Raw genomic sequence first — 23025 nt, 5'->3', positions numbered from 1 at the left:
CCAAAAGGAAAATTTTGTCATTAATCACTTACCAAACCCGTAAAAGCTTCGTTCGTCTTCGGAACACAATTTAAGATATTTTGGATGAAAACCTGGAGGCTTGAGACTGTCCCATAGACTGCGAAATAAATAACTGTGTCAAGGTCCATAAAAGGTTTGAAAGTCGTCTTCAGAATACTCCATCTGCCATCAAATGTGCAATCTGCGATACGCTGTTTTCTTTCAAATCAAAGTTAAATACACGTAGAAACAGCGCATCCTTGTGGTGGATGATACAGAAGAGCATACGCAGCATACAGTGATATGGAGAAACACAGAGGAGAGTGCTGACAAAGGAATTGTTGAATAAAGTCGTTATTTTTTATTTCTTCGCTTACAAAAAGTGTTCCCGTCGCTTCATATAACCCAGATTGCACATCTGATGGCAGATGGAGTATTCTGACGATGACTTTCATACCTTTTCTGGATCTTGACACTGTTATTTACTTGGCAGTCTATGGGACAGTCATAGGCCTCCCGGTTTTCATCCAAAATATCTTAAATTGTGTTCCGAAGGCGAACGAAGCTTTTACTGGTTTGGTACGACATGGGGGTAAGTGATTAATGACAAAATGTTCATTTTGGGGTGGAGTATCCCTTTAATGCAATCAGACTGAATATTATTATTTTTCCCAGCCCATATACAAATAAACAGAAAGACTATAAAACTGGAAAATAAATGCTGTATAGCAACCCTTATTTGAGTGCTGCTGCTGCTCCAACAACAGGTTATGTTTATGTTGAAAGTTTTAAATTAGAACTAGATAAAAAAAAAAAAAGGTAATCAAGACAAACTTTAAGTTGGCTTGAGAAAGTCTAGCCTGAAAGTTTGAATATTTAGATCAGATAGATGTTGATAGTATGCTAGGAAGCATGATTAGCATGTTTTTAGCATGATTGGCCTGTCACTAGCATATTGGTAGTATGATTAGCAAGTGACTAACATATTTCTAGCATGATTAGCAAGTTGCTAGCATGATTAGTAACTAACATGTTTCTAACATGATTAGCAAGTTACTAGCATGTCGCTAGCACGTTTCTTGCATGATTAGCATGTTACTAGCATGTTGCAAGAAGAAGAATATATTTAGAAAGTGTATTTTGGCATGTGCATAATTTTATAATTATTTACTTTTTTCTTTTCTTTTTTTTTAATTAGCACACGTCTTCTTAATGTTTTAAAACTTTCAAAAACATTTACACAGCATAATTTTACAATTTAAAGAACAGCTATTTGGGGCTGTTTGTGAATGTAAATACACTCAGCAGATTCAGAGCGAGAGGAAGCAGCATTTACTTCATGTAAGTTCATTAAAATGTTGCAGCTGCTCTGAAATAGCGCTCACCACTGAGGCCCGGTGGGCGTGATGCGTGGGACCCACAAGTTATTTTAGAATTGAGCTACTGCTAATATTTCGAGTATATACCACTAAATGCGCAGACTAACATTTGAGATTTTCTCATTTGCATGAATCATAATAACTTTGAGAAAATGTCTTTGTACTTTTTTATAAAGCCAACACCTTAACACTGCCACAGCAAAAAAAAAAAAAAAAAAAAAAGTCCTTTGACTTCACTTTACTGCACTAACTGTAGTTTTTTTGGATTTCAGTGGAAATAATGTAAATTCAAAATAAATAACCAGTATAGTAACATGAGGGACTCTAGTTTATTTTAACGGTTTACTATTTTTTTTTAGTGCTGTCAAATGATTAATCGCGATTAATCGCATCCAAAATAAAAGTTTTTGTTTACATAATTTATGCATGTGTACTGTGTATATTTATTATGTATATATAAATACACACACATGCATGTATATATTTCAGAGAAATATTACGTTTATATATGAAATATATTTATTAATAATATAAATATAAACATGTAAATACATGTAAATATTTTCAAAATATATACTGTATGTGTGTGTATTTATATATACATAATAAATATGCATTTTATGTTGTATGTGAATAATCGCGATTAATCGTTTGACAGCACTAATTTTTTTCATAACCTTAGTTTTTTTGACACCACAGATTTTATAAAATATTGCCATGGTAATAACAAGAAGCCATCCATCGTTTTTGTTCCTTTGTAGGCTAATGTTGTCGCCTCGAAGACTTTTATTTTGAATTGTATCTTCCGGGTCTTCTTGTCCATCAGGGTGTGGATGAGTTTCAGTCATTTCTGCCTTCACAGGCTTGCAGCAGGAATCTGTCAACAGGGAAGTCTCAAGATGGCCCCGAGTGGACTAAAAGCGATCGTAAACGAGAGTAAGTTTGAGTTAATCTCTTAATACGGTCTTTAAACCGTATGCTGTTCGTGTAGCAAATGTTTCAGAGCTTACGTAGTGATATATTGGCCTGTCAGGATGTATAATCATAGCAACAGGTGTACAGCGCGGGCTCGATACGTCATAATGGACAAAACTTCCGTATGAAGCTGCTGAGGTTTACACTCACATACACACTTCAAATTGTATTCACTACAACTTCAACAGAGTTTAACTACTTTACTCAACACTTTTACTCGTCAGAAAATGTCGTTTGTGTAAATGGAGGGGATAACAGACTTGTTTGCACTGCATTTTTTAATAAATGTTGTGTCACTTGTGGTCTTGTGATCAACCTCACGCCGGACATAATAAAAACACAGGAAATGTCACTTTTTTTTTTACTCTTGTGACAATGCACAACCCTACACCCTACACACTAACTAATATCGTTACTACATTACTACATTATTAGCCATTATTACATTTCCCCAGGTCTGTTTTATTCTCATTTATCATAATAAGTATATAGATTTCATGCACGACTGCTTTATCAAGACGAATTTGACAATATAACAATAACTGTATTTGAATTAGAACTTTTTGCATCCTCATGCATAATAAAAATCCATTTTGAATCTATCTATCTATCTATCTATCTATCTATCTATCTATCCATCCTTTATTAACCAGGGATGCAATTTGAGAACCAAATCTTAATATCAGTCATTTATTTATTTCTTATTTTTATTAGTCTTTATTTTAAAGCAAATACTCCAGAAAGACATTTAACCTGCTTTATAAAGCTAAAGTTAATCATCATAAGGCTCAACATCACCATAAACATAGTTTTGTCCTAGTTTTCCTGTAGTAAACACTAAGCGAATTGTTGATGTTGTCTGACTACATTGCTGATCCCATTTGTCTGTAGAAATCCTCAGTGGTGTCATCAAGAGTGTGAAGAAAGATGGGGAATGGAAGGTAATATCGGTACAGTAGCGTGTCATTTTATTCTTTTCAATCTGTTTTCAAATAACTCACTGTATGGTTGTTGTGTGTATTTAGGTGCTCATCGTGGATCACATCAGCATGCGGATTCTGTCCTCTTGCTGTAAAATGTCTGACATCATGGCAGAGGGCATTACAAGTGAGTATATTTCTATTTTTTTCCTTTCACAGGTCACTTTAGTGATTTTAAGATTTTACTGTAAAACACTTTTAATTATAAAAATGCCAGTGTCAGATATTAAAGTGTGAAAGGTGTTTTTTAAATTAGGCTGCTAGCTGTTGCAAATATATTGTGCTAAAGAGGTTTTTATTGTATTGTGTCGGTATTACGCTTCACTGCTTGTCCCATGAACCATTAGGAAAATATTGAATTAAGGAAACTAGATGTGAGCTGTCCTGTTTTCTTCACAGTTGTGGAGGACATTAACAAGCGGAGAGAGCCGATCCCTAGTCTGGAGGCCATTTACCTCATCTCTCCTCTGCCAAAAGTGAGCATCTTTACTGCCACACATCTCACAGTTGAAGCGTTAATTCAGTCCCTAGTGTTGTTAAAAATTCTCTTTTAATTTCATTGCTCTAATATCTGTATTTCAGTCAATTCATTCTCTGATTGGTGATTTCAAAGACGCAGCCTTCACATACAAAGCAGCACACATCTTCTTTACAGACAGTAAGACAGCTGATTTGACTGTTTGCTTTGATGTTTCTGTTTTGAAGACGGTCCATCATGGTTGCCTACAGGGCATGGTCTGAATTTGAGTAGTTATTATATTGTCTGTCTCTGTTCATCCTGCATTCAGCTTGTCCTGATGGGCTTTTTGCTGAGCTTGGGAGGTCAAGGGTTGCCAAGGTCATCAAAACCCTGAAGGAAATCAATGTGGCTTTCATACCATATGAGTTGCAGGTGCGTGGTAGCATTGCAAGCACATACAGAAACTACCGTTCAAAAGTCTGGGGTCGGTAAGATGTTTTAAGAAACATAATAAGAAACATTTCTTATTATAATCAATTTTGAAAACACGTATGTGCTGCTGCTTTTTTTTTGTTGTTGTGGAAATCATGATACATTTTTTTTAGGATTATTTGAATAGAAATCCTTTACATTATACAATCCTTTACATTGTCTGTACTGTTACTGTTTTTATCAATCTAATGCATCCTTGCTGAATAAAATTATTAATTTCATTTAAAAAAATCTTACTGACCCCAAACGTTTGGCTGTGATGTGTTGGTGAGTTTTGCACGAGTTTTTAAATTTTCTTCAAAAAAATAAAAATCTAGTTGCTTCTGACACACTTTGTTTCTGTTGCAGGTGTTTACTCTGGACAACCCCAGTTCCTTCCACACTTTCTACAGTCCATCTCAGACTAATCTCGATGACAGGACCAGGATGATGGAGGCCATGGCCGAGCAGATCGCCACACTCTGTGACACACTGAAGGAATACCCAGCCATCCGCTACCGCCAGTACTGATGCCCTTTCACTCCCAGTTCTCACATGCACTTTTAGTTTCCTAGTGTAATATGATTAGTTTGAAGTGTAAACCAACTGTGTTTCTCTAAGGGTCCAAAGGAGAATTTCACCCTGGCTGAGATGGTGATGGACCGTCTGAATGCACATAAAGCAGACAATCCCAGTATGGGAGAGGTGAGATGTTGGGATATTTATGATGCACTAATAGTTTTATTGTTTTTTGTTTGTTTGTTTGTTTTTCCAAGCACCCTCTATCTTGTCACACATATACTTCAAACTTTCTTCAGTTTCTTCAATTTAAAGTGACAGCTGTTTATTTTCTTACCCTGTTTTCTAGACTATTTTTCTTCTCTCTAACTATCTTTTCTTTTCATTCTTCTTTTTCTTCTGTTCTTGTCTGTCAGCTGATATTTTCCTGAGCTTCAGGTGGGTGTCAATGCAAATCTTATTTTTTTTATTGCATTTTTTTGTCATGCTTTGCTGCATCTATGTCCCTCTTACTTTTTTTACTTCTAACCCCCCATCTGTTTTCCCTTGGATCCTTCCTTTCATTTTCTGAAATTTCAGAATATTCTTCAATTCAGGTGCAATCACCAGAGCTTGTTCCATTCAGCTTTAGAAAATAAATATCAATAGAAAAAAACAGTAGATAAATGGTAAATAAAAAAAGTCCCTTGGAACTCCCAGTGAACAAGCCTAAAGTGACAGAAGTGAAAAAAAAAATTCCCTAAAATGTTTCAGTAGATGAGGAAGGAACCAAGGGAGGAACTAAGACTCATCTGGGGAATCCCTCCTCCCCGGACGGACACCAGACATTGTGTTAACAAAAACAATTTCCAGTTGAAATGTCACTGGACAGCACAATTTAACAACCTTGTCTGACTATGAGCCTGTTTGGCTGTAAAAAGCTAGTGACACATGTCATTAAACCAAACACACACACACACACACACACACACACACACACACACACACACACACAATGGGTCTCTCTTGCCATAGGTGACATTTAATAAAGACACTGACTAATGAATTTAGTGACAATGTCAATTGATCTATGCTGTTTGCAACACATATACAAATAAAAAACAGCTACATTTTAATTTTGTATTAGGAAAAACAAAACATACAAGCCTTTATTTTTATGAAATACAACATCTGTTTCATGGCTGGTAAGTTAATTTTGGACCCCTATACATTAGCATTCAGAGTTTCAGGGTCACTAAGATTTCTTTTTTTGAAAGAAATTGATACTTTTATTCAGCAAGAATGCATTAATGTGATCAGAAATGGCAATAAAGACATTTATAATGTTACAAAAGTTTTTATGTCAAGTAAATACTGTTCTTTTGAACTTTTAATTCATCAGAGGATCCTGTTATGTTTCTACATAATTAACTTGATTTCTGAAGGACCTTGTGACACTGGAGTAATGATGTTGAAAATTCAGCTTTGCATCACAGGAATAAATTACATTTTAAAATATATTGAAATAGAGCATAATTATTTTAAATTGTAATAATATTTCACAATTGTTTTGAACAATTTGTTAACAATTTCTTATGTCTGACATTGAAACATTGAAAATTGTTATTTTAAAAAAAACACACTTTAAGGAACTATAATTGCAACTTCTATATCCTGGGCAGGGCACGGATAAAGCTCGCTCCCAGCTGCTTATAGTGGACCGTGGATATGATCCCATCTCTCCAATCCTGCATGAGCTGACCTTTCAGGCTATGACCTACGATCTGCTAGACATCGAGCAAGACATTTACAGGTGCGTGCTTGTCTGCTTTTCCAGAGATGCCTCCGGTACCCATTATAATCAAACAGAAGTTAATCTAAGCAGTGGTGTATGAAATCATTACTTTCACTTATGAATTGTTGCATATTGTTGGCAGGTATCAGACGACAGGGATCGGAGAGGCTCGAGAGAAGGAAGTGTTGCTGGACGAGGACGATGAGCTGTGGGTGCAGCTGCGGCACATGCACATAGCAGACGTCACCAAGTAAGAGCAGCGCTACCTTCACGTCTCCCGCCTCTCTGCTGGCTTTCTGTGCTGATATCTTCTGTTCTGTTTCAGGAAGGTGACGGAACTGCTACACACCTTCTGTGAGAGTAAGAGGATGAACACAGACAAGGTACACGCTTTGTCCACTAGTGATGATGTCACACTGAACATCATCAGATGTGTCAGTGTCATATAGTAGTTCAGATTCGTTTGCACTGACAATTAAAACCGACTTACTTGTGGTGGTTTATGGTTAAACAAGGTAATTAAACAAGGTTATGGAAACCATCAGCAGTGCTGCACAGGACTTGCTTCCTGGAGAAGTGCCCATACGAGGAATTCAGCCCTTTATGACGTCATACTCGAAAAAAAAAGCACAGAAATACTCTGTCATACGCCCAACTCATTTTTGAAACTTTGGCCATGTTTAGCATGAGAATCCAACTCTTTAACTGTGTAAATAAATCAGAATGCATGAAATAGCATTAGACCTCCCCTTTAATTTACACATCTTGAAATTTAAAAGAGTGTGAATTGAATTAAGTGTGAGCTGAATGTAATGTTTTCAGACTCATAGATGTATGTTAATACAGTCTTTTGGCAATTCGTTAGTGTTGTACATTTTGGCGAATTGGTGGCTCATTCAGACAAATTTGTATGATCTCTTTCGTGTGTTTTCGTAGGATCAACTCACATCTCATTAAAGGTTATGTTTAGGGCTGGGGTTAGGGGTGGACCTCCATGCTTGCTTTTTTCTTACATTTTTGTACGATTTGCATTGTATGCTTTTAGGTGAAATCACCACCTCATAAAATAATTACGTTTTTCTGTGAGATTGGGATGGTTAATTGCAATTAAATGAAAAGGATTGTTTAAATTAATATTAAATTCAATTAGCTGTACTTTATTGACCCACTTAAGCAGGACTTAAGTACACCTTTATGCATAATAATAAATACATAATGATTTAAAGTGTACTGTATTTTAAAGTATATTTTCTACATTTGACTTTACATACAAAGTGTGTACTTAAGCGGCATTTTATTTCATTAATATTGAAGTACACTACAAGTGCAAATTCAGTTAAGCACACTTTTAACAATCAACACTTCTACAGGGCAAAATTTTTGACTTTTTATTTAAATTTTGATGAAAAACAATAAATAAATTGACTCTTTTTTTTACAAAAACTGTATTTTGTACCTAATTCATGCTACTTCATCCCTCAGGCCAACATCAAAGATCTGTCTCAGATGCTGAAGAAGATGCCGCAGTACCAGAAAGAACTGAGCCTGGTACGACTTCTCACATAACACATCTTCGTTCTTTCCTTAAAGGTTTTATCTCAAGGTGATTTAAACCTCTTGTTTGTATTTTGACAGTACTCCACTCATCTGAACCTCGCTGATGCCTGCATGAAGAAGTTCAAGAACTCATTAGACAAGCTTTGTGAGGTGGAGCAGGTCAGTGCTTCCTGGTTGGGATTCAGACCAGATTTGATCATTTCACAGTGTTATTTCATTTTGACTGTTCTTTATGTGCTGTATTTATAACACTTGGTGGTCTGCTGATGGATAATCTCAACTACCTCCTATTTTGATGGACTCACATGCTTATGACTTAAACTGGAATTATTTTATGTAATTTTTTATGTAAATATCTACCTCAGCATCTGCCTCTGACTAATGGCTGTGAAGTTCCAGTTTTTTAACAAAAAAATAAATAAACAAACAAATAAAATAAAAATTGTAAAATAAATTACAAATGAAAAATTTCACACAATTAATGGTTATAGTTTGGATATTGTTTCCTATGAATAATTTTATTAACATCTTATTCAGCTGAATTTATTACGGAAAAAAATATTTAGTTTGTCTCATTAATTTGTACGATTTTATGATTCCAAGTCATTTAAAAACTATTTTGTTGTACCAAACAAATGTGGCAAACAAATGTTGGAAACAAGCTGTAACTATACACTACCTTTCAAAAGATTTGAGGCAGTAAGATTTTTAAAAAATAAATTAATATTTTTATTCAGCAAGGATGCATTAAATTGATCAATTGTGACATAAATAAAAATGTTACATTATTACAAAATATTTGTTTTAAAAAAAATGCTGCCTATATTTTGAAATATTTATTCATTAAAGAATCCTGAAAAAATTTATATATATATATATATATATATATATATATATATATATATATATATATATATATATATATATATATATATATATATATATATATATATATATATATATATATATATAAATTGAGATTTAAACTGAGATTTAAAAAAAAAAAAATATATATAATGTTATTATCTCACACTGATATAATCTAGTTTCAAAAAATATGGGTTTGGTACGATTTTTTATGTTTTTAAATGATCGTACCAAACCCATATTTTTGAAACTAGATTATATCAGTGTGAGATAATAACATTATATATATATATTTTTTTTAAAATCTCAGTCTGATTACCTAGAACAACCATAAAACATCTCTCCTCAACAAGCCGCATGATTTGAGGCATCATTCACTCCCATGAAAAATGTTGCATGATGAAGTTGAATTATTATAATAATTAAATAGTAAATAAATGATATGCATTATTGAGCCCTAATGTTCTCAGAAGTAATGTTGCATCTCCTCTGTAGGACTTGGCTATGGGATCAGATGCTGATGGGGAACCAATCAAAGATGCTATGAAGAGTATCGTTCCTGTCCTGCTCAACACTGAGATCGAACCCTACGACAAAATCCGCATCATACTGCTGTACATTTTCCACAAGAAGAAGGGTATGAACACTCGCGTTTATGCATGACTTTATTTAAGACTGACAGCTTAAACTTTTGACGAATTAATCAGATGTGATTCATCCTAACACACAGGCATCGGGGAAGAGAACCTCACAAAACTCATCCAGCACGCAAACGTGCAGCAGGACAAGGACATCATCACCAACCTGCAGCACCTGGGCTGCCCCATCATTACTGGGGTAAGATGAGGCACTCTTTCCTTTCCTTATTCATGAACATAGGAGCTGTACTGATTTTCTTCACAGGGAATAACTGTCCAGGCTACCGGTGTGGGCCTGAAGATGTTAACTAATTACGATTACACTTTATTTTAAGGTGTCCTTGTTACAGTGTAATTATAAATTTAAGTACTGATTAATATTAATTAACTACATGTACTTATTATATGGATAGGGTTTGGCATAGGGTTACTTGCATGCAATTATGCAAAATTAATTGTTATTGTAATAGTCTGTTCATGTAACAGGTGTAACAAGGACACCTTGAAATAAAGTGTTACCTAAATGACATAAATGTTCTCTGTCTTTTCTTTCAGGGGGCTAATGCTGGTAACACTCTGCCTGACAGGAAGGAGCGCACGGAATCCACATATCAGCTCTCCCGGTGGACACCCACCCTTAAAGATGTGATGGAGGTCAGGAAACGCTGTCCGTAATATTTTTATAATCATGTAAGAATGTAATTATTCTCATTTAAATTCCTTTGGCTCTGCAGAATATCATTGATGACAAGTGTGACAGGAAGCAATGGCCGTTCCTGTCTGAACCCGCCCCCATCTCCACCACAACCAGTACACCCAGGTACCAGCACTGACACGAGAGACAGTAGTGACTGAACACATTATAATGCAGCTTTTGTGTTGTCAGTTTCTAAACTTTTAGACTAGTCACCTGACAATGTGACAATGTCAAGGCAAAAAAATAATTGAATGGCTTTTGCTATTTACTTGTGTAACATAGTGAAAAAATGTAATTCATTGCTTGTTATAATTGGTATTATCACTTTAAATTAATATCTATATAATTTAATATTTATAACTCAATGTGGGTCATTCAGAGGATTTGTACCTGGAAATTTCAAGTTTTTATTTTTATTTTTATATATATATGTAGTTTTTGCAGCTGAACTTAAAAATGTAAAGTTGTAACCATTAAATGAGTACATAACTGAGTAAATACTGGTAGTATTCACTCACTAGTTTCATTTATTTGATATTTTATTTAATTATTTTCACATCAATGGTACCAGGATCTCCATATTTTAAAACATGCATTGTTAAAGGTCAGTGACTGAAAATCAAAGACCAAAAAAATCTATAAAGCATGATATTTCTTAATTTACATAAAAACAATATTTAGGTTGAAGTATATCTGAGGAGGCATGCAAATGACAGATATTCCAAAAAAAAACTAACATTCATGTTTTATTTTAGAATTCCTTTTGCATTACACATTGAACAGATTTAAATGGATCAAACAATGTGGCTAATTTCATTTATTTATTTTTTAAATGATATCAGTATTAAGTCATGGATACATACAGAAAACGAACCATAGACAGAATTGTTTTTTGGGCAAGTCGTGGTTTGCACTAAACCGTTGAGGTTTCAGTGCTACAAACGAGACACTATTTTGCATGTGGTCTGACGTTACTGTCGAATCCTATTCCAGCAGCGCACGGTTTGGACACTGGCACAAGAACAAGTCTCCCACAGAGTACCGCAGCGGCCCGCGCCTCATCATCTTTGTGATTGGCGGCATGACACATTCAGAGATGCGCTGCGCTTATGAAGTGACCCGGGCCACCGAGGGCAAATGGGAGGTTCTGATTGGTGAGAGGAGACGACTTTCGGTTTATTAATTCACCGCACAGCATTTATTGTTTTCATTGTTGTTAAAAATGTCAAAAATCATTTTCTTCGGCAGGATCAACTCACATTCTTACTCCAACCAACTTTTTGAATGACCTAAAGAATTTGGACCAGCCCGCACCCGTTTAGCAGTACATGACTGAAGAGATTCATCCCGCTGAACTCATGTGAAACCTGATACTCTGCAGTGAAGTTTCTCTCAAAGGACCAGTAAAAGACGCATTTAAATCTTGCTTACTGATTATTTGCTCTTTTTTTATAAAGTAGTCATTTTAATTACCCAAGTTAAACTGGTGGTCTATGTATGTATATATATTAAAGCTGTTGAAGATTGATGTTTAATTTAAAAGAAAAATTATATATATGTGTGACGAATGACGATATATGTGAAATTATTTGAGGACCTGTTGCCAAAGGCTTATAATTGTGCAGATAAGTGGATTAAATCTTGCCTTAAACCATTTAAATATCAGTCCTGTCAAATTCTGAAGTAATCTGGACATCTCTTTAGACCTGCGGACTGGAGCAAATGATCACAATGGAGTTCCACTGTAAACCAGCACAATGTAGATTTTTGCTTCTCCTTTAAAGCAAGATAAGCCTGCTTATAGTACAGTTGTCTATTTCTGATTTCCAGTCATGTTTTGTTATATTTTCTGCCCCTGTGTTGGTGAAGGCATCAGAGGTTTCCTCTCAGTATACAGTAGATGTCTTTTTGTTATTCATGCTCTGAACTTGTGCACTTTCTTCTTTTACTGTTACGTTATCACATATAGGTGGATGTGGTTCACTGGGTATTTTTGTTTGTTGTCTATTTTAATGATTCTAAATAAATTTTGCTTGTACCTCATTCCAGAAAGAGATGCTTGATTATTGCAACATTTAAACAGGTAGACCAAAAATTGGGGTCAGTATTTAGTTTTTAGTTTTTTTTTTTTTTTTTAATAAAGAAATCAATACTTTTATTCAGCAAAGATGCATTACATTGATTAAAAAGTGACAGTGAGAAATTTATAATGTTACAAAAGATTTCCATTTCAAATAAATGCTGTAGTTTTAAACTTTATGGTTGTGAAAAAAACTGTTTCTATGAAAACATTAAGTAGCACATGCATTGATAATAATAATAATAGATGTTTCTTGAGCATCAAATCAGCATATTCGCATGATTGCTGAAGGATCATGTGACACTGAAGACTGGAGTAATGATGCTGAAAATTCAGCATAGAAATAAATGACATTTTAAAATATATTAAAATAGAAAACACTTATTTTAAACTTTAATAATCAAGTCTGTTACGTATAATATACTGATATTAGTATAGTATACTTTCTGAGGTTAACAATTAGTATTTTAATTGACAATTAAGCACTTCGTTTTTCTGTTTTTAAGACTTCCAGGTCCTGTTTGTTACTATTTGCAAGTGCACTTCCTGTAACTCAACTCTTGATGGAAATTTCACTCTCCCTGTACATCACATTCATAATATTTAAGCCTGTTGTATGCTGATTTTCAGAATCTATTAATCGGTTCCATAGAGTTATTAACCTAAACACAGACTGATGGTGTCAGCAGGTCTCTGTTGAGAGCTATTGATGTCACTGCTTAAATAATTGTCATCATCTCCCATGATAAAAGATCATGACTGTATGATAGAGAGGATTAACTGGTTTTATCTGGGATTAAAGACCGTCCCCGTCTAGGTTTCCTAATGGGTGTGGGTTTATATTAGACCTTCTAAAAGCTCTCCATCCATCACTTCATTCTAGAGAGAAGCTCGCTCACAAGTTGTACAGAAGTACGAGACCGCAGCATGACTGAAATTTTAATACTTGTTTTGAAGAAGTATGCACTGATATCTTTATTTTAATAAGAAGAAAATCCAGATGAAGATTGTAGAATTGCAGATTATGTCTGTGGCGGATAAAATGGAGGTATTTCATACTTTTTATTTTACATTTTGTATATTTACTACCGTGTTAAAATTTTTTCAAACTGAATCAGTTGTTTTTGTCTTGACAGCAAGTGTCAGGCGAACAGGATCAGTTGTTTTCCCTGGTTAGTAAAGCTCAACATGGAAGAATGGATGGACAGCGCTGTACCTTGGGTCCAACATCACCTCAACAAGCTCATGCCTTCAGCCCAGGTCAGATATACTGTGATCAAGATACGAGTTAATTGTTGAAAATGAATTTATTTTCACCCTAATCTTTTAAATGATCCTCCTTATCAGTAGTATGTATTTATATATTAAAGCAAGCCAAAGCAGGGTAAGGTGAATATGGTTTTAAAAAATTAAAGATATCTCTATACCTACACATCTGAACATTCACAGAACATTAAGATCGTTTTCTGAAGTGTTGTATTTAAAGGGATACTCCACCCCAAAATGAATTTTGTCATTAATCACTTACCCCCATGTCGTTCCAAACCCGTAAAAGCTTCGTTCATCTTCAGAACACAATTTAAGATATTTTAGATGAAAACCGGGAGGCTTGTGACTGTCCCATAGACTGCCAAGTAAATAACAGTGTCAAGGTCCAGAAAAGTATGAAAGTCAGAATACTCCATCTGCCATCAGACATGCAATCTGGGTTATATAAATCAACAAGGATAATTTTTGTATAGGAATAAAACAAAAATAACGACTTTATTCAACAATTTGTCTCCTCCGTGGATCTCTCCACATCAGCTTAGCGCTATTTGGCGAATCTGAGCTGTACGCAGACAGCTTACGCTCTTCTGTGTCAGCCGCGACACAAGGATACGTTTTCTACATGTATTTACACTTTGATTTGAAAGAAAACAGCGCATCTGTGCAGCGCATCTGACACAGAAGAGCGTAAGCTAACTGCGTTCATCTCATATTCTCCAAAATGACGCTACGGTATAGCGATATGCAAATTTGGTATTTTCTAATGAAATATGCACTCATTTACATACATTTCCAGAACAGAAATCTGAAATTAGGATAAAGCTATAGGTTCAAATTCTTGTTTCATTTTGGTCATCTATTAGAGTAAAAGGTTTTTACAGAGGGATTTTGTATTTATCACTTAATAAATCAGAAAATAAAAAAACTATTACTGTCAATAGCCAGGAAAAAAAAGCTTGTTTTTAATAAAATGTTATATAAATCAGATAAATGAATGATATAGGAACAAACCCCTTTGTAAAAACCTTCAGAATATATGTACGAGAATAAAACTGTTAAAGGGGTACTCCACCCCAAAATGAAAATTTTGTCATTATTCACTTACCCCCATGTCGTTCCAAACCCGTAAAAGCTTCGTTCGTCTTCGGAACACAATTTAAGATATTTTGGATGAAAACCGGGAGGCTTGTGACTGTTCCATAGACTGCCAAATAAATAACAGTGTCAAGGTCCAGGAAAGTATGAAAGACATGGTCAGAATACTCCATCTGTCATCAGTGATTCAACCGTAACGTTATGGACACAGAAGAGTGTACGCAGTTTGTGTTCAGCGGATATTCTCCAAAATGGCGCTACGGTAATGCGGAGAGACACAGAGGAGACAAATTGCTGAATAAAGTCGTTATTTTTGTTTTCTTTGTGTACAAAAAGTATTCTAGTCATTTTATAATGTTACGGTTGAATCACTGATGGCAGATGGACTATTCTGACGATGTCTTTCATACTTTTCTGGACCTTGACAGTGTATTTTACTTGGCAGCCTCACGGCTTTCATCCAGAATATCTTTAATTGTGTTTCAAAGGCGAACAAAGCTTTTATGGGTTTGGAACGACATGGGGGTAAGAGATTAATGACAAAATTTTCATTTTGGGGTTGAGTAACCCTTTAAGTTTGGTGTATGTAAACAATGCTGAAGTGGTTATTTCTGGCTCAGTGCAGCATAAAAAAACTGCAGGAGAAAACAGCCTTTAAATATATGTATTGTAATTGAAATCTACAGATGCAGATGAGTAAAGTTTAATATAACACTTAAATGTTTATTTTGAGATGTTTTCCTTCCACAAGTCTGAATGAAGACAAGTTATGGAAATAGTACAAAATAAAAAAATTTACCAGTGCCTGAACAATATAGTATCTTTCCTTAAAAGTAACTTTTACATGTTCTCTGCATGTTCTGCACCAGATCCCGATGAGTTTTTCCAGTTGCTGGTCAAGAGTCAAAGTCAACGATTAGATGACCAACGGGTGACGCTTAACTCATTGCCAGGGATGGAGGCATTCATGATCAAAGATCCAAAAGATGGAAATCTTCTGAAGACAAACTTTGATCAGTTTTGCAGCATGGTCAGCAGAGCTCATGTGAGTTTTCCAGTCAACTCTGGAGGACATCTAGACATCTGTTAAGACTATATAACACTAAACTGTAAAAAACTATTATTTTTCAATATTGTAAGTAAAGACTATTAGTTTAAGGTTATACATTTTACAAGAAAATGCTCATTTCTTTTTCAAAATGTTATGTTTAATTCAGTGTGTTACTTGCAATTTCTCTGTAATTATTTGTGACATTTACTAGCAATTTCTGGGAGAAAATTTTTCATGTAAATGTTGTAAATTCTCTCTCTATCTCTCTCTCTCTCTCTCTCTCTCTCTCTCTCTCTCTCTCTCTCTCTCTCTCTCTCTCGCTCGCTCTCTCTATATATATGAAAGGTTTAAGAATAAATTATTATATAAACATTTTTTTTACCTGTCATGTAGAGTTTCAGGAAACGCAACCCTCCAAAAATGAGCCTGACACCTGGGGCCCAGGGCTCTATGAAAAGATCAAGCTTCAGTCCTCAAGCTACTGCTGATTCAGACACTTATAACACACTCACAACCAGATCAGCCTCATTCAACCCTATATCAGACAAGGACAGAATGGACTGTGAAAGTTTTCAAGTGAGCATGAATATTATATTTACAGCAGCCTTGGACATTTAAACCATACTTTTTCTCCAAACATACTAACAAGTATGAAAGCCTGTTATTTCTTGTTCTAAATCCATCAGCGTGAGCAGGACCAGCTGTTGTGTCTAGTTAGTCAAGCACAAAATGGACGAATGGATGAACAACGCTGCTCGATTAACCCTTTATCACCCAGACATAAGGATAACAGTCAGTCAGGTAAGTCTGCCAGCTGTTGTAATTGATCAAATAGATACAAAGGGCAAACCAATCAGTGCAGTTTCTGTTTCTCTACACCTTCAAAACAGATCAAGATGTTGAGAAGTTTTTTAAACTCATTGCTAACACCCAAAATTGCCAGTTAGATGACCAGCGAGCGACGCTTAACCGGTTGCCAGAGATAAAATCGCCTCATGGTATGACTGCTCAGGATTCAGATCAGCTCTTCAGCATGGTCTCCAGAATGCAGGTGAGTAAAGCGTTGATATGTTGCCTTCATCATTTAAAGGCATTTTACACTGCCGTTCACAAGTTTGGGGTCAGTAAGTAAAAAAAAAAAAAAAAAAAAAAAAATGAATACTTTTATCCAGCAAGGATGCATTCTATTGATCAAAAGTGACAGTAAAGACATTTATATTGTTACAGAAGATTTCTATTTCAAATAAATATTGTTATTTTTACTATTCATCAAAGAATCCTAAAAAGTGTAACCCGGTTTCCACAAAAAAAATTGCAGCATGTTTTCATAATACATTTAACTCTTATTAAAAAAAATCAAGGAAAATATATGATTAATGATAGGTTTGTGAGACTATGCAAAGCTCTAACAAGAGCCCAAATATAGGACAGCAAAAAGGGCTTATTTTAAGATCTTAATCAACATGTACTAGCGCTCTCCTGCTCAGAAATAGAAACCTGGATAGACTATCATTTATTTAAAAGCACTCTGTGATAACGATGCACTCTTGTATTATTTTCTCTTTGGCAGGGCTCTCGGATAGATGATCAGCGCTGCTCTGCTCCCAAAATCCACCTGGGGTCTCCCGCCCCCCCAAAGAAGTCTCATTCTCAACCCGTATCCCCAGCTAACCGTCCATCTGAATCAGGCTCCCCCACTAAATCAACCCGGAAATCAGGATCATTCAGTCCTGACTCTGAGGTGAGCCAACCACACTGCACAAATCAATCCAGACAGCATCCAACTGCAGCACAGGCATTTCTGAATAACATGTAAAAGATCACTGCATAACCATTTTATAGGTTATAAACATTATTTATAACCAGTTTAGCATAACAGTACCACTGAAAGTGACATTGTATATATTTAAAATTATATATATTTTACAATACCAGTCAGTTAAAATGTTTTTGAAAGGTCTCTTATGCTCACAAAGGCTGCATTTATTTGATCAAAATTACAGTAAAAACATACAGTTATACAGTAATATTGTGAATTTTTTTTTTTTTTAGCAACATAAAAATATTTTTGACTTTGTAATACCAACCTGTAGCTCTTGGATTAGTTCACACAATATAAAAATGAGATTCATTCTATAATTGTAAAAAATAATTCACAATTTGAATGCAGAAAGGTGTTCTGGATTCAAAACAAGTGCATTGTTGTGTCATGCTGTCAGTTACCACAGGCAGTTTTCATATGGAAAACCAAACTATGACCCTGTGAACCTAGAATGCTTCTGAACATCAAATACAGCTGAAATTCACATTGATTCACATAGTGTTTTCTTTCTCTGAATAAGTACAAAATTGTATTGGTCAGGACCAGCTTTTTTCCCTGCTGCATCATGCACAGCATCGGCGAATGGATGACCAGCGGTGCTCATTTGAACCCTTTAAAAAGGCTTCCTCCTCTCCAAAGAATCCAAACGCTAGTCCCACAGGTAACCAAAGTCTGCTGATTGTTAATGACCTGCTCATTATAAAAAAATAAAATAAAAAAAAACGTAGCAATCCTAATATTTCACACTATTCTGGCTTGTTGCGTGCAGCGGAAGATCCTGAGCAATTGTTCAGAATGGTGGCCAACTTTCAGAGCGGACGACTGGATGACCAGCGTGTGACACTCAGTGCATTGCCAGGCATCCAGAACTCCAGCACTGGAACTAAGAGAGAGAACAATAAAACATTAGCCCCTAAAATCACCCTGACCCCCGCCTCACCTGCTGTGCCAAAAAACGTTTGTTCCAGACCTTCCTCTCCCACTCTGAGCGTCAGTGAATCAGACACACCTGTCAGGCCTCCCCCCAGATCGGCCTCATTTTCCCCCGAGAGATTACTGCATGATGATATGTCTGCACAGGTGAGGGATTTTGTACTGAATCTATTTTTGCTTTTCATCCCTAAAAATTCAACTGAAGTGGTTGATATTAATTGTAAGCACACTTTTGTTTTACAGATAACATTTCAAATTTCCATGTGCTTCCCTCCACATCAGGTAGGTACTGTAGATGACCACAAAAATTGTTTACAGAATGAAAGTGATTATAATTTCTCTAAATACATTTTGTGATATGTGCACAATAAAAGTGTGAAACAATCTTTTGTTTAAAAATAACGCATAAAGTTGGCATGAAAGGAAAATTCACCTAATCTGTTTTCTAAATGCATGTTATTGGTTTCATTGTGAAATGTATGTTGACCTTGTTATGTTGCATTAAAATGTCATCACTTAATTTTATCATGACTTACCAATACTAGCAATATGTAAATTCATCTAAAAATGAAAGTCTTGTCATTATTTAGTAACCCACAAAAAGCACTATAAAAGTAGCCCATAGAACTCTTCTGAAGTCATACGATGGCTTTGTGTGAGGAACAGACCAAAATACGTCACAATGTTTCAGCTGTTTTTGTCAGTATTATGAAAGTCATTGGACCCAAAGCTTTCAAGCTCCAAAAAGGACTAAAAAAAGGGTGAATTTTCCTTTTTGGGTGAATTATGCTTATGAATTCAACTCACTCGCTCAGTGATCTGGTTCAATAATGTTCCTGAGTTAACAGCTCACTGGATGGGAAGACTCTTAGTAAATAAAGACATAAAATTTGGTCGGATCCTCACAAAAATCTATCAAATGGCTTCAAAAGACTTAAATACAGAATATATACCACTTTAATGATTTGGTTAGGGTTTTTTTTTTTTTTTTTTTTTTTGGTAGTCACATTTGTAGCTTAACAGCTTGGCCACTATGAACTTTTCTGTTTGTATAGAAATGACTTGAATTTTTATATAAAACTAAATTGCTTTTTGCAGGCATTTCATTCAAGTAAAAAGTGTTTTCCTGTTCCAGATGGCTACTTATTTATGATTGAACATTAGACCGTAAAATAAATCAGAAGCTGAGAAAAAGTAAAAACTTGAGGCAACCAGCCTCAGGACTTTTATTTATTTATTTATTTATTTATTTTTGTTTTGTTTATTTACTCAGCTTATGGAAAAAAATTTTTTAATATAATATAAAATATAATCAAAACACCACATAGAGCTAAAATCTATTCTTTGTGAATAATGTCATCATAACTTTCTAAGCTTTGACCAAAAATACTATTCAAGTGCATCAATAGTGAAAAGTCTAATGTGTAATATAGATTTGTGTGTCTCTTTCAGACGCTAGGAGCAAATAACCAGCCGTGTCCATTCCCTGAAGTCTTCCTCACAATCGGACAACCAGGGGAGGCTATAGTAATTCCTCTCAGCCCTAGGCCTGGCAGACCACTCTCTCTCAATGTGAACCCACACAGACAGCATCGCTCCAGGTCAGTGTCTCCTTACATACTGTACTCCAAAAAAAAAAAAATAATAATAATAATGTCCAGTTTATTTAAAAAAAAAAATAAAAATAATAATAATTTAACACCATTGTATTAGGTTTCTCATTCAAAAACAATTGCACTGTGTGAAACTGACTGAACTCAATATTTCCATTTTGCTTTGCATTCATGTTTTTGGAATTTGTTACATTCATGCCATGGATGTGACAAAACCATCTTCTGGCCAACGCCTAACAATAAAAGTCTTTACAGAGTAAAGATTTTGTGAAAGTTTTTGATAGATAACATTTGTAAGAATGGTTCTTGAATGTATTCACTAAATAAACCAATCGATTAAACTGGATTACTTGTTTTAATTTTTGTCTGATAATAATTTTAGGGTAATTGAACCTAATAGTTTTGGTCGAAATTAAGAATGTTAACCTGATTCAACTAAATGGCATTGAATGAACCTTATGTGATAAACTGATGTTTACTGAAATAAATAATGTTAATTAAATGCAACATAACCCAGTTATGTGGAACCTGTTGACATAGAAATGTTAAGTAAATCCAACTTATCATGTTTCTGAGTGCAGGTCTCCTGACAGTCAGGGACAGTCGAGACCCTCTTCTCCACACCCAGGAGACATGTCTGGTCCAGTGGGCCCATATGAGGACTACTTCTCTCTGAAACAAAGAGTCCACACCACTCAGCTGCAACAGAATAACGTACGGGACAGAGCAGAGCCGAACAAGGAGGCTGAGAAGGGAAAAGGAAAAATTAGTGGAAAGAAAGAAAAAAAGGAGAGAAGCAAAGAAAAGAGAAAATAGGACGCTATGCATGTTCATATAGTCTGGTTTCACATCACCTGGATGACTGTCAGTATTACAAACAAGCTAAACACCTCGGCTTTTAGATAAAATAACTAGCATGTCAAATTAAGTGTGTTCACAATGGAAATCAACACAGCGTTTAGAAATGTATTCTCTATTGTTTTTGTTTCATGGTTCGGGGTTTGTGTAAACTGACCGAGATGTATTTTATTTGTGTGTCTGTATCAAGTGAAGGTGTTTTTTTTTAATCTGCTGTGATGAATGATCAAATAGGCTTGTGCTGTGTCTGTTGTGTCTGACAATCTCTTGTGAATTAAATAAATATGTATTTGTGTGAAGCTTTATGAGTGTTTTTAAGATTAGCGTTACCTGTGCTGTTCGTGTTTCATGAAGAATAAATCATCTAATTAGGAGACTGATATTGATCTGCAAATGTACATGACTTAAAATATGTTTTCCAATATTACTAACAACTTCATTAAGTGTAAAACCTTTTTTTTTTTTTTACACTTAATGTAGTTTATTAAATATATATTTAGCGCACTTCTTTTTCCTTTAAGAGAAAAAACTATCAGCTATCGCCGTCAGCTATGTTTGCTACAGTTATACTTCTCTAATAAAACATTTTCGTTTTTTATTTTTATTTTATTTTATTTTTTATTTTAACGAACTTTATTATGAACAATGCACAGGACAATAGGTACAGAGAACACTACAAATACTGTGCAACCTGCACAACAAAAAATGACATGTACAGACCAGAGCATAATAACATATTAATTAATATGTAGAAGGGGAAAATTAAAAATTATTCAGTTCCTTCAGGAGATGAAATGTTCTTTTAGCCTTCATATTTTGCATGTTTTCTATTGTTTTGTAATATGATTTAAAGTCCAGATGAAATACATTAAAGCAAGGTTGTGAATTAGACCATTTACATTTGTGAATATGGTATTTTCCGAAGATAATAGTTGAATAACAAAAATTAAATTTTTGGACAAACCACATAAATCAAAGTATAACATGACATCAAAAATATTGATTCTGATGTTTACATTCAATTTTGTGATTATAAATTCTTCCAAATCAGACCCAAATTTTTTTGTGTACATACAGTGATAAAATAAATGAAAAATAGTCTCCCTATTTGATTGGCAAAAGAGACTCTTCTATGTTTATTTTAAATCTTCTTAGCGTATCTTTAACAGGATAAATTTGATCTAAAATTTTAAATGAAACTTATTTTATTTTATTATTAATACATTATTTATAAATAGTAGTATTAGCCTTTTCCCAATTTAAATCACCCATGGTTGAATACCAAAAAAAACTTTGCAGCAGGTGGAACCGAGCACAAAATTTGATTTCTAATATATTTATTGGTGTATTCTTTCTTTGTAATGTCTGTATCTCCAATAAAAATTCTGTAAAATTCAGCACTAATATCTGTGAATGATATGTGTTTTAGAATTTGAAGTGAACCTGTAGGGATTGCATCAAATACAACTGGGTATTCTTTTGGTGTCACTGGGAAGTTAAAGTTCTGAAGAAATTCTGAATATGACATGAGAAAACCATGTTTGTTCAGTAACTGTCCTACCAACAGAATTCCTCTATCAAACCATGGCCGACAAAACAGAGACTTCTTTTTATAAAGGATTTCTTTGTTATTCCAGATAAAGTATCTATGTGGACTAAAGTTATGTTTATAGATCAATATCCAAGATAGAAGGGCTTGTTTATGGAAGTCAGCTAATTTCAAGGGAATTTTATCAATAGAAAAATTACATTTCAGTAGAAAATGTATGCCACCAATAATATTGAACAAATATGATGGAAAAGCATTCCAGATGCTGTCAGGACTTTTCAAGAATTCTATAATAAAACATTTTCGTTGTAAAACCCACACATACAGTAGCTCACGTCACAATAATGAAAAGCCTCACGTTGATATAAATTTAGAACGCTCTAATCCTAATGGCTCCCCCTAGAGGAGAAACGGTGACGCAACCATGGACGCGACAGC

At 34.7% G+C, this 23025-nt stretch overlaps 1 protein-coding gene across 1 annotated transcript; it reads left to right on the top strand.

The window, feature by feature from the left end:
* The first annotated feature begins 2163 nt into the window (after window positions 1-2163).
* LOC109090215 (syntaxin-binding protein 2-like) lies at window positions 2164-12360 on the top strand. Its single transcript, XM_042719249.1, has 19 exons — window positions 2164-2315; window positions 3246-3295; window positions 3380-3461; window positions 3734-3810; window positions 3917-3992; window positions 4123-4226; window positions 4635-4789; window positions 4886-4970; window positions 6446-6576; window positions 6701-6808; window positions 6884-6941; window positions 8041-8106; window positions 8194-8274; window positions 9478-9619; window positions 9713-9819; window positions 10176-10274; window positions 10355-10440; window positions 11311-11471; window positions 11566-12360. Exons 1-19 carry the CDS (start codon window positions 2213-2215, stop codon window positions 11637-11639), a joined length of 1845 nt encoding a protein of 614 aa, XP_042575183.1. The 5' UTR covers window positions 2164-2212; the 3' UTR covers window positions 11640-12360.
* Window positions 12361-23025: the final 10665 nt, after the last annotated feature.

This window comes from Cyprinus carpio, chromosome A3 (assembly GCF_018340385.1).
Source record: "Cyprinus carpio isolate SPL01 chromosome A3, ASM1834038v1, whole genome shotgun sequence".
Lineage (NCBI taxonomy): Eukaryota > Metazoa > Chordata > Actinopteri > Cypriniformes > Cyprinidae > Cyprinus > Cyprinus carpio.
Note: the sequence above shows the minus strand (reverse complement) of the source record. Positions and strands in the feature narration are given on the sequence as shown.